At 58.8% G+C, this 12,268-nt stretch overlaps 1 protein-coding gene across 1 annotated transcript in view; it reads right to left on the bottom strand.

The window, feature by feature from the left end:
* Window positions 1-3,202: 3,202 nt before the first annotated feature.
* LOC104833108 (motor neuron and pancreas homeobox protein 1-like) overlaps window positions 3,203-12,268 on the bottom strand; it is a 9,231-nt gene continuing 165 nt past the window's right edge. The window contains exons 2-4 of the mRNA XM_010569670.1: window positions 11,998-12,261; window positions 4,068-4,228; window positions 3,203-3,520 (exon numbers count right to left, since the gene is read on the bottom strand). Coding sequence (XP_010567972.1) covers window positions 3,203-3,520; window positions 4,068-4,228; window positions 11,998-12,261 — 743 coding nt within the window. The remainder of the gene's footprint in view (window positions 3,521-4,067; window positions 4,229-11,997; window positions 12,262-12,268) is intronic.

Here is a 12,268-nt window from a genome sequence, read left to right as displayed (position 1 = left end):
GGCAGCCCGAGGGGTGCCGAGGGTGGAGGGGGGCAGGAGAGAGCTCGGGGGAGAGGGGCGATGAGGATGGGGGCGGGGGGAGGGAGGGGCAAAGCTGAGCAGGCAAAGGGGGTGTCGTGAAGTACGTGGGTGTGCGGGATGGGTGGGTGAGGGGGCTGCGGGGCTAAGGGGTGGGGGGGCTGCTGGAGGGGGCAGGGGGTGCAGCAGGCTGGAGAGTGCTGGCATAGGGATGGGGTGACCTTAATGGGGCCAGGTCACCCCGAGCTCCTTGGGGCATTGGTGACACAGCTAACAAGTCGTGACTGTTGCCAAAAGAAGTTTTGGGGCCGAGACCGGCAAAGGGACACAGGCTGGGGAGCACTGCCTGCACAAGCCCATCAGGTATCCCGGGTATCATTCCCATGGGGTAGCACCACCACCACCGTGGGTCACTCCTGCATCTTCCCCAGGCCCTGGGTGTCCCTCAGGGAGGGGGGGACCCTTGTGTCCCCAGTGTGAAGGGCCAGACAGCCCCTCCAGGGTGCACAGGTAGCAGCATGGTGGAGAGCAGGGCTGGCCACATCCCACAGTGCGGGGAGGGTGCCGGGGCAGAAGCAGGAAGGAGATGCAGCTTTAATGGCATTTGTCGATGTTTACAACATGAGTCATCCAGCTAAGCAGCGGTAAATCAGCACCCCAACTCCTCCAGCATCAATTGTGTCCCATCCTCTGTCCCACCAGCACTGGACGAGTGCCTGGCTCCTGCAGAAACAACCTCATAAATAACAGCAACAAAACAAACCCTCCTGCAGCCACAGTGGGCCCATGTGTACGAGGGGCGAGATGAATGCCTCCCATCCATCACTTTAATGGTTGTACTCTGGAAATTAAACCTGTCATGGCCCATCAAGGTGAACGTTTTAAGTCTGTGACATCCCTTCAGCTCCCACCCCAACCCACCCCCACCCCTCCTGGCCCTCTCTTTTTTCTTGCTTTCCTTCTCTCCTTTTCCTCTCTGCCCCTGCCATCCCTGTCCTCCCCACCTCGCTCCTGCCCCGGTGTGCCCAGCTCCAGCCTGTGGTCCTCTCTGTGCTCCCCCGCTGCCAGAGGACCAGGCTGTACATCAGGTAATAGATGTCTTCAGCCCCAAGGCTCCTGCAACCATGGCCTGGCATCTGCCAGCATCTCAGTGCCCAGTCCTGGGTGCCAGGGGGGGGCAGGCATAGCTCCCCTGGGGCAGTGGGTCTCTCCTGCCCCACTGTCCCTGCAGGGCAACGGCAGGGAACTGGGTACCATCCTTCCCTACTTCCCACTCCCTTCCTCCTTTCCTTCCCTGTCTTTCCCCCCATCGCTTCCACACATTTATTCCTCTCCTGCTCCATGTTATGCCAGCCATTGCAGGCTCATGGCACCCAGCCCCTGTCCTGACTCGCATCTCCCCCACTTGAGCCCTTGCACCATCCCCAGGACCAGAGCTTCCCCCGGGCAGTGCCAGGGACACCTCCTGCGTGGGCAGCAGGGCACTGCTGTGCCCTGGGCTGGGTTGCCTGGGGACAGGGGACCTGAGCACCAAGGTTGCCACACACCCAGGGGAAGCTGCTGAGCTGGCAGCAGCCACTGCGCATCACTATCACCCTACACAGGCCCGTTGTTTGTCCATCCATCCATCCCTCCTTCCCTCTCTCCCTCCCCCCATCCACATGCTCCTCTCTCCCATCATCTGCTTCCCCATCCATCCCTCTATCCCAAAAGCATCGCATCTGTCCCCTTGCCCAGGGTGCTGCCCCCAGCCCCATGGCAGCCCCAGCCACTGCCAGGTGTTACCCAGAGCTGCGAGATGTGACAGCCCCACACCAACACTTACCTGTCCCGTCCCTTGCTGACCAGCTGCCGGAGGTGACCCAGGTCTCCCTGGAGGCTGCTGCCCCTCTGCAGCTCCCACCCTCACAGGCAGGTCCTGGGGGCAGGCAGCCCCCCTGCCACCCCAGGCAGTGACGAGGAGAAGAGAGGAGAGGACAGCAGATAGTGGGGCAGGAGGGAGACGACATGGGCTGCCTGGGAACAGGGCAGCCCAGCCCAGCCTGTCCCATTCCTGCAGCCTTACATGCACTGGGGTGGTGAAACAGGGCTGCCCCCTCGGTCTGGGGTGGGTGGAGAGGCTGGACATTGTGGGGCTGGTCCCTCTGCCTGCATGGCCATCTCAGCATCCCAAGGGGAGGCCCACAAAGTGTGCAGGAGGCATAGGAGGTCTATAGGGTCTGCCATGACCCTCCAGCATGCTGAGGATGAAGGCAGCCTGCTCACTTAGGGGGGGTCAGAGCTTAACCCTAGTGCTTCTAGGGAGGTGGCAGAAGGTGTCTGTTCTCATCCTGCTACCAGGGGTGGATTTGAGCCCAGTCACAGGTAGCAGGGTCCCAAGAGGATCATGAAATGAGCCCAGAAAGGGACTGAGAGGGGTTCAGACAATGCCATGGGAAAAGGGGGGCTCACCAAAGCATTGAGCCCTCATAAACAGCCTGAGCACCTCCCTAAATCCAGGAGGGCTCCATCCCCACCTTACTTGGGGGCAATGCCACATCGATGCAACCAGGATAACTGCAGCATGGAAAACAGCACCGCTGCATTAGCCAATTAACAAGTTCTGCTTCACAAGACAGATTAGTTTTGCCCTGCAAAGAGCAGACCCCACTCAGGGATACTACAGGTGCAGGAGGAGGCAGGGCAGGCTGGCAGGCATCCTGGGCATCCTCCTTCCCAGCCTTCATGCCACCAAGGGGAAGGGCAGCTGGCACCACGCAGGGATGTGCTGCTCCAGGCACTGTCATATCTGAAGGGAAGGGGCAGTGCACAGTCAAAGGAGGGTCCAGGGTCTCTCCCCTCCAGCTGTGCCGGTGGGCTGCCAGCTGTGCAAGTCTGCTGTCCCCACCCGGTTCCCCAGGGACCCCAGCAGGGCAGCGCGGTGGCAGGAGGCGGGCAGAGCCTCCTGTCCCCTAAGGAAGAGCACAGGCATCCGGATAACAGCTTTATAGGGAGGGATGTGGGGACTCCCCCAGATACACACAGAGGAATAATTACGAGTTAAATAGGATCCAAACACACATAAGTTAAAGGGGGGCAGGCGCCCTGCAGCCCCCCCCACTCCACCCAGGCACAGTCTGTGACTGCCAGCAAAGAGACCCCGACACCGCAGCCCGGCCCCTCTCCCCGGCCGGCTGTCCGCCTTTCACAACACAGAACCAATCTTCCTCTCCGTGGCACCCATCTCATCCTCCTCCTCTTCCTCTTCCTCCTCACCCCCCGAGCAGGAGGAGTCCGGGCCATAGCCCAGCTCGGCGGTGCTGCGGTGCAGGAAGCCCGACCCGGGGCTGTGCCCCATGAACTCAGGGCTTTCAGCAGCTTGTCCCCGGGGCTCGCCAGGCAGCAGCTTCTCACAGGCTTTGCTGAGCCCTCGTTGCTTCTCGGCCTCCGCCTGAGCCCCCTGCTCCTTGGCTTTGCGGCTCCGCTTCCACTTCATGCGGCGGTTCTGGAACCAGATCTTCACCTGCCGAGGGAGAGCCCCCAGGGGAGAGTGTGTCCCCCTGCCCCATCCTGTCCTCACTCACCCCCTCGCCTTCCCTGCATGGAGGGATCCCCCAAAGCCTCCTTGTCGTGGGGCATCCCGCGGTGCTGCGGGTCTGTGCAAGGAAGCTGAGGTTGTCACCGGGAGAGGAATACCCGGGGGGCCTGCTCCCTTCCCCCTGCCCAACTTCTGCAGGATGCCCAAGGATGTCCACAGGGACGTTTTAATTTTAGCCCCACAGAAAGCCCCCTCCCACGGTGCAGCGAGGGATGGGAAGGCTTTGAAGCCCAAGTTGGGGGTGCCAGGTAAAAAGAGGAGCAGTATTTATGGGGTGCCCTTCACAAGAGAAGAGCCTGGAGCCCACCAGGGAGCTCTCTGCAGGAGATGCCCTGGAAAGGGGTGCTGATGGGGGCAGTGGGCTGTGGGGCTGATGGCAGCCAAGTGAGGGGCATCAGCATTGCCCATGACCTTGACTTCCCTCCCTGGCAGCCGCCTGGTGCTACGCTCCATCTCCCCGGGACCAACGTACCTGTGTCTCAGTGAGCATTAGCGACGTGGCCACCTCAAAGCGCTTGGGTCTGGACAGGTACTTGTTGAGCTTGAACTGATTCTCCAGCTCTAGGAGCTGCTGGCTGGTGAAGGCTGTGCGGGGCCGACGGCATTTCCCCATCAAGCCAGACTGCGGGGCGGCTGCGGAGCAGAGAGCGGGCAGGGTGAGGGGACAGCGAGGCTGGGGGGGGACATCCCGCGGCAAACCCGGGATGAGGAGGAAGACGAGTGTCTTTTCCATCATCTCCCACCCCAATAATGGCTTTATTGCCTGACTGATAGGAACCAGCGAGATATGTTATCAGGCCTTGGTGTGCAACTGGGATCAGTCCTGTGACTGAAATTAATCCTCCTTTTTTTATTGCCGGGCCGCGCAGGTGGCTGCCCAACTGCCAGGGGCTGCGGCGGCAGGGCTGCCCATGAGCCCCGCTATCTCACCCACAGCCCTTGAAGGCAGCGCGGCGCTGAATCAGGAGGCAGCGGGAACAAAGGGACCTTTGAGAGTCCAGCGTGGGGTGGCTGCCGCACCGTGTTTGATCCCTGCTTATCTCCTCTCCCCTGGCTTTATTGTCCCCCCGGGGTTCAGCTTTTACTGCTTCTCCCAGCACCGCAGCGGCAGTTAAACCCAGAGGTTTGCAGCTGGGAGTAAAGTGCCGGAGTGGCATGGGGGGCATTATAATGGGAAAGGTCCTTGGCACATCCGTGCCGCCGCGTCTCGGGGGGCGAGACGGAGCATCGTGGCCCCAGAGACATCACCTGCTTGGCAAGGGTCGCTCCAGCTCACCCGCTTTGCAGGGCATGGGGCACCATCCACTTTATTTCCCCTGGATTCCAGCTTTGATCCCAACCTGCCCATTTCCTGAGGTGTCCACCGAGCCCTTCACAAACATAGTGGTGACGCACGAGGCAGGAATTTATGAAGGGGGCATTAACTGATCGTGATCCAGGTTTGATCCCAAGTACCTAGATGCTGGGTGGGATGGGTCAAACAGGCAGAGCCCAGGCTGGGATGAGGCTCTGCAAGCTCCTCTTGTAAGCAGGGATGGGCATGACTGCTCCTACACCTGCAGCCCCACAGTGCCAGGAGAGACAGCCTGTGGGACCCACCTGGCAGCTAGTGGCCAGTTAAACTAGGGACTGAATAGAGGCACGCTGTGCTGATGGCTCTGACACACACACGGTGCGTTATTTTGCACACAAAACATATTCAAGTCTAAAACCAAATGAGAGGCTCAAAGGATTTCCGGGACAAATACAAATGTCAGATGAAAGATGGCTCAGCTCTGCAGAGCTCGGCTGCTGTCTGGGCTCTGGCTGGCTGTGGATGCTCTGGCTGTACAAATCCTTGGTGGAGACATGGGACCAAACGGACCTGAGAAGGCTCCCCTCGGCTAAGGAAAGGAGGTGCCATGGGGACCAGCATCTGCAGGGACAGGGCAGCCCAAGATAAAACGCCTTGCAACTCCTTGGAGGAGGGAAGGCCAGAGATGTGCCAGAAACAGCCAGAGGGGAAATTCATTCAGTCAGTGTTGATGGGGAGCACAACATAAAGCATCCCCAGGCAGCATCCAGCAGCCCGAGGGCTCTGGCACCCAGAAAGCCCCCTTTGCTGCCAGAGATGGAAGGGTGCCTCAGTCCCTCCCTGAAGCAGGGGCTGCACTGCGTGGGCTGGCTGTACCAGGTCAGGGAAGGGTCCCTGTGAGCAGGTCCTCTTTCTGGGCATGGTCTGTAGAGGATGCTTTGGGAAAATAGGAGGGAAGAGGGTGTGCCCACATGCCAGCATCCAGTAATCTGGGACTTCTGTGTTTTCTGGAGCTGGGGGCTGTTTTGCCAGGGGTGAAGAAATATCATATTCCCAGCCTGAATTCCCCAGCCCAAAGCAGAGACCCCAGGGCTCAGCTCCTAGGGCACTACATCCTGGCTCTGGGGAGCACAGAAATACTTCAGACCACCCTCAAAGGCTCCTCTGTGCCTCCTTCTGCAAGGTCAGATGAGGGTAGACTAAAAACAGATGTGGGAAGAGTGGAGGCACAGAGGTGAGTCTTGACCCCAAAAGCATCAGAAGTTCAGTCTGTCCAGATTCAGAGGAGGCTGGAAGGCAGCTTGCTTTAACAACCCACCCCCCTCAAGGGACTCACTCTTCCCCAGGTAAGATGCTGAGGACTGCTTGGTCTAGCAGGGACAAGGAGAACATAAAGTTTGCCCAAAAGCCAAATAAATCCAAACAGGGTATATCCCAAATGACTACCTATGCAGGGGACCGACTGCTGCAGCATGGTCCCTCTGCCATCCCCAGCTTCTCCATCTCAGTGTCTCCAATTCAGGATCAGTGCAGTGGTGTCCCTTAAAACCTTGTACAGACCCTAACTTCCCTGGAAACCCACCCTGCCTTCTGCCCCTGCATGGACAAAAAAAAATAACACTCAAACCCCTCTGTGGCGTTCTTATACAGTTCAAGCAACCACCAGTCCAAAGCCCAGCCCACACAGATGTGGCTGGCCACCTAACCTGTGACCTCCTCTAACAATACACCCTTCAGCAGCTACTACCCATCACCACCACTGCCCCCCATGACTTGTTCAAGATTTGGCCAGCAGACAAGATGGGGCGAGCCCAAACCAACACAGCTTTAAGGTCCACCTGACCTTCAGCGACCCACAGCAGCAGGTCAACGTGGACCTGAACGACCAAAATCTCTGTCCTCGGACCTGCTGTTAGCTTCCCTGAAGGGCCCTGGCTCCTTTGCCTGGGGACAGTGTGGAGGAAGAAGGTCTGCAATTTCTCACTGGGGAAGGAGCAAAGGGAGGAGGAGGAAGTGGACTGTCAGGGTATGAAGTAGGTTCCAGTTTCCCATGCAAAGACAAAGTGATGCCTTATGGCTGCTGGTAGCTCCAGCCTGTCCTGCCAGTGTTCTCCCCGGAGTCCTGTCCCCCCAGTCCTGTGGCAGGCTGTCACATCGACACGGACAGCATCCTCCCAAGGGATGCACAGCAAGTATCCCCCCAGGACTCACCTCCCACAGTCCATGCCAGCTGAGCTATGAACCCATCCCCATCACAACCAGCATCCCATAGAAAGAGTAACCCTTTGGGAAGGCTCTCCCCTTTATCCAGCTCCTACCAGAAGACCAGCGACTGCCTCAGCATCACACCTTTGCTTCCCAAAGGATTTCCTATCTGACCAGCCACCTCCTCCAGTGCTACATCCAGGATCAGAGCTCATCTCAATATCCCTTCAGCCTGGCAGGGCTTGGACCCCCTGACAGATGCCTGGCATTCAGCTGCAATATCAGTAAATAAATTGCTTGGGCTGGAGCCGGGAATGCCCTCTGAGTCTGAGGCCAGGAGCTCTACAAGGCAGCTGCCTCCTGAATAATTAGATAAAGCTTATAAAGAATTGTTGGTTTATTTGATACAGTTCCGTCTACTTGATAACAAGGGTAATCCTAGGTTGATATTAACCCACTTGGTTTTAATTTGGTTTGTTTAGCTATAGCTCACTTAATTTTGTGGGCTGGCAGATAAAGGAGAGGAAATTAGCACCCTGTCTGCTTTGGCGGTGTTTCTCCAGATGTCAGGGCCATCACCAGAGGCTTCTCCTACCCTGCCGGCAGCCCTTACCATTTTCCGTGGGGCAGCATGTGTAAGGACACTTGCTACCTCTGCTTGCTTGCTCCACTGTTGACCCCCAATTGCTGCTTGCCAGCTGTTTTCCAGCCCACGTTTCCTGCTGACGCCAGACCATTGTGAATCTGGTGAGCCTTGGAAGGCGTTGCTTTTTGAAGCAGTTTGGTACGACTTGTCTTGCCCGCTCTCCTAGCCCAGCACAGCCCATCAGCCAGCTCTCCACCACTGCGGGCAGGATCTGGCCTGGGCACCAAGCCATCAAGGTGGTGAGTGGGTGATGCAGAGAAGTGGTGTCCCAGGAAAGCCATCTGAGCACCAGGTCCCCCACGGGGAATCCTTCGCTCTTCCTGAGAGTCTGCAGCTGTATGTCACCGCTCGCCGCTCCTACAACTCTCCGCCAAAGAGGGTCTCTGCACTTGGCTCCCACCGCTGTGCTGTATTTCCACATTGATAGCCAGGGCAAATAAATCACAGCTCCCAGAAATACTAATAGTATTTGGCACTAACAGTACCAAATGCTCCCCTGTGCGGTTCAGAAGGTGCTCAAAGACCTAGGACAGGGACCCAGGCTGGGAGCAGCAGAGCCTGGGCAGGCAGCATCCCTGCTGGCTGCAGTGAGGGCATGCCTGCTCCTTTTCTCAGGCCTTCCCACCCAGCCCTCTCACTCCGCATTGCAGCAGAGGCAGCCAGGCACTGACTGCAGCTCTGCAGAGGCAGCTAGTGAGGGAGGCATGGCACCCACTTGCACCACAGCAGGAGTGGTTGCTTCTCTGAGCAATCCCAGCACCCAAGCCCAGGCAAGGTTCCTAAGGGTATCACTCCACTGTCTCAGACCGTCTCCCTGCCATCCTATCTCTCCCATACGCAGGTGAGAGCAGGGCGAGTGTGTGCAACACATCCCCACAGAGCTTGCGGCTTCAGTTCAGGGGCTATCCCGCTCCTTCCCCCACACTGACTGTCCCCAGGACACCAAACTAGACCGTGTCTGCAGAACATCTCTACACAGGCAGCTAAAGAAGGAATTTATTCCAGGATTTAGTCCTGGAATCCCCTATAAATAAATCACAAGGGTGACCTCCCTCTCAGACGCCCCAGAACGCATCCTAGGAGGCTTTCAGACTCGTCTCTTCCAGCTATCTGTCCAGTGCTACCCAGGGAGCTAAACATGACCAGCACCATGGACATTTGCGCTCAATCACTCTGGAAACCTCAGCCAGGCAGGTCTGTCTGTCCGTCTGTCTAGGTTGGGTGTTGGGACAGGGGACCCAGGAACCACAGGCGGCCCAGGAGCCCTGTGACAACAGTGGGAGGCTCCTGCCCAGCCCACCACCCTCCTCAGAGAAATGAGGAAGGCCTGTACAGGCAGCATGTCCTAGGCAGGTGCTCCTTCCTCTCCTTGCGTACCCACGTCACTGTCCCCGTCCCCGCATCATGGCCAGCATGCTGGGGCAATATGAGCCCAGACACAGCCATAACATGCAGCTGGAGCCATCCCTGGTGACAAGGCACGCTGCAAAGGGACTTACTTTTGGAGCTTGCAGTGAGCCCACAAGAGGAAAGGCTGAGGACAGACTTGAGACCCCAAATGTTTCCAACGGACTGAAATAAAGATCTGAAGATGGATGAGAAACAGGGTCTGATGACACAGTCTACATGGTGTTGAGAAAACACAAAACAAGGACCAGGGGAGCAGGATCCCTGGGAGAAAAAGCGTGGAGAGAATAGACCCCAAGCTAAGCATAAGTCCCCCGAGTCAGAATTGATGTTTGTGGGGAGGTACAGGCAGGTAGAGCAGCTGCAAATGCACAAAGCTTCATCCTTCTTCTTCAGGGAGGCATCAGCTCAAGCTCTGCACCCAGCTTGGTCCCTGTGCTTTGAGACAGGAGGGCGTTTGGAAGAAAACCCTGAAAGCAGGCAGGATGGAAACCTGGCTCAGAGGAGATGGAAGCAGCTGGGCTATATAGTGGGGGAAAGAGAAGACTGAAAGGGACCTACATATCCTCTTCATGTGCAGACCAGGCAGGCAAAGAGAATGGACAGTGATTTGCTGTGTTTGAAGTGACAAATCTTGGGAGCAAGCTGGAGCAAGAAAAGCTTCACAGCAGGAGAATTGCTGAAGTACTAAACAGGACAGTCTGGGGAGAAAGAATCCCCACTGCAAAGGGCTCCGCAGAACTGGGAGCAAATACCTTTCAGCAAGGACATGGATTGGGGCAGCGGTCACTCTGATTTAAAAATCTGCAGCTTTGGTAGCTTTTGCTGCATCCTCGTTACACCTCCACATGTCTCCCTTGCTTCTACCCTGCTTTGGGCTCCCCAGGACCCAATCAAGCAATACTCGAGTCAGATACTGCTTTTCCTCCCCCTAAGCTACCATAGGAGTACAGCTCAGTGCTTCCCACAAGAACCATTCACATGCTGTTCCTGTGCATCCTAGCACAGCCCAAAAGCTCCCTCCACAAGCTGTTCTCATGCCTGTGATTTGGGATTTGTCTCCTTTCAGCAAGGTTTTGGAGACAACCAGCTCTGGAGCAGATGCTGCACTTGAGAGGGATGGGGCTGATGCACAAATGCAAATTTGATGCACGAATGTCTCTACATTATCCCAGCCAGAAGCTGCACTCAGGGCCACAGGGGCAGATGCAGTGGTGTCATCCCACTCTGGTGGGACACAACCCTGCGTGAAGCTACTGGGATGCCAAGATATACCGACAGACCCAAACCCGGCAAGGACAACATGGCCTCTGCAGAGGAGCTGGAAGGTGTTTCATCAACCAACAAATAGAGATTTTTTTTTTTCCTGCTCTTAATGACATGCTTGAAGAGTGCACACAGCCTGTAGCACTGGAGGCTTATTCTACACCCTTAGCTGCCACCACTGCTTCACAGCTGGACCTATCCTACAGTCCTGGGAGAGCCATGGAAAGAGAGACAGCCCAGGGAAGGGAACGGTCTCTTTCCCTTCAGCCTGCCCAGGTGTAATTTGAGGAAGGAGCAATGAATGGGATGTTTCATGTTAATCCTCCATTTTTGCACTATTGTTCACCCAGCCAGTTTATTAATTAACCGACTTACCCAGGCTTTTTTTTTTTTTTTTAAATGGGTTCCCAGGTTATTAAGACACTAAACTCAGCTAACAAATCCGGATACTCTGCCGGGTGTTTATTAACAAGCCACTCTTGCTTTATTGCCCACTGGCCCCATCTTTGCAGCAACCCCAAGCAACCCCAACCCCTCCGCTCACCCCAAGCACAGGGTAGGGTCTGGGTCACACTGCCAGGGGTGCCAGTGACAGCCCCCTGTGGGACAAGAGCCTGAAGTCAGCCCTTGTGCCGTCCATGCCTTGCAGGACCCTCCCCACCCGCGGCCCATCATTGCAGTGCAGGGTCCGGTGCCTGCCCGCAGCCCTGGCCGTGCCCACCGTGCAAGGGGCTGTGCACGGAGCCGGCACCCTCCTTGCACGCCAGGAGGGAGCGGGGCTGGGCTGGAGCCGAGCCCGCTGCCGGGCTGCCTGGTTCCCGCAGCTCCCGCCGGCACCGGGCTCACCGGCCCCGCGGAGCCGGCCCCTCGCCCCAACGAGCCGAGCGCTGCGGCGGGCAAGGACCCAGAGCCCCGGCCCTTCCCCGGCCCGGATCCTGCCGCGCATCCCTCCGTGTCCCATCCCCGGCCCCGGCGGGCGGCCGCCGCCGCAGAGACCAGGGCGGGTTCGTTCCCAACCGCACCGGCCGGGATTTATTCGTTTCCCGGTGCCGGTTCCGGCAGCCGCTTCTTTATTTTCGTTTCCTTCCCGCCGCGGCGGAGCCCAACGAGCCCGCGGCGGCCGTGCGGGGCCGGCAGCTGGGGCTGCCGCGGCTGGCCCGGCCCGGGAGCGGCTCTGCTCTGCCGGCGCCGGGGCGGGCAGTGCCCCTCGGGGTCGTCCCGCAGCACCGGGCCGGTGTAGGGCGAGGGATCGGGTTCCCGGGGCCCCGCAGCCCTCGGAGGTCTCCGGAGACCGGGTCTTGCCCCCCCCTTCCCCGCCAATGGGACCTCCAAACCTGTCCTGGCTGGGGAGCGGGTCTGGGCGCAGCAAGAGCCCCGCATTGGGGTCAGCCCCGAGGGATCGCCGCCCCCGCCGGCCTCTCGACCCCAACCGCTGGGGAGCCGCGAAGGGACGGCCTCGGAGAGCCTCAGCCACCCGTCCCCGAAGGGACCCGCACCCCGTCGTGCCGGCGGGGGCCCTCGGGGGTTGGAAGGGGCGACAGCCGCGTCCCACCCGACGGGAGGGTCGGTCCCCGGGTCACTCACCGTGGAAGTCGGAGAGCCTCGGCACCAGCATCCCGGCTCGGATCCAGTGCTCCAGCGGGAAGGAGCCGGCCACGGCCGCCTTCAGGTGCTCGGCGCCGGGCGGCGGCAGGTGGGGGATGCCGGTGTAGGCGAAAGCGGGGTGCTGGCCCGCCAGGGCCGGGAGCGAGTACACGGCGGGCGGGTAGAGGGCCGGCAGGGCGCCGAGCCCGGGGCCGGGGAGGTGCAGCAAGCCGGGCTTGGGAACGAAGCCGGCCGGGGCGAGGGGCGCGGC

This window comes from Haliaeetus leucocephalus, unplaced genomic scaffold (assembly GCF_000737465.1).
Source record: "Haliaeetus leucocephalus isolate CR32 unplaced genomic scaffold, Haliaeetus_leucocephalus-4.0 Scaffold1, whole genome shotgun sequence".
Classification (NCBI taxonomy): Eukaryota; Metazoa; Chordata; class Aves; order Accipitriformes; family Accipitridae; genus Haliaeetus; species Haliaeetus leucocephalus.
This window is presented reverse-complemented; position numbering and strand designations above follow the sequence as displayed.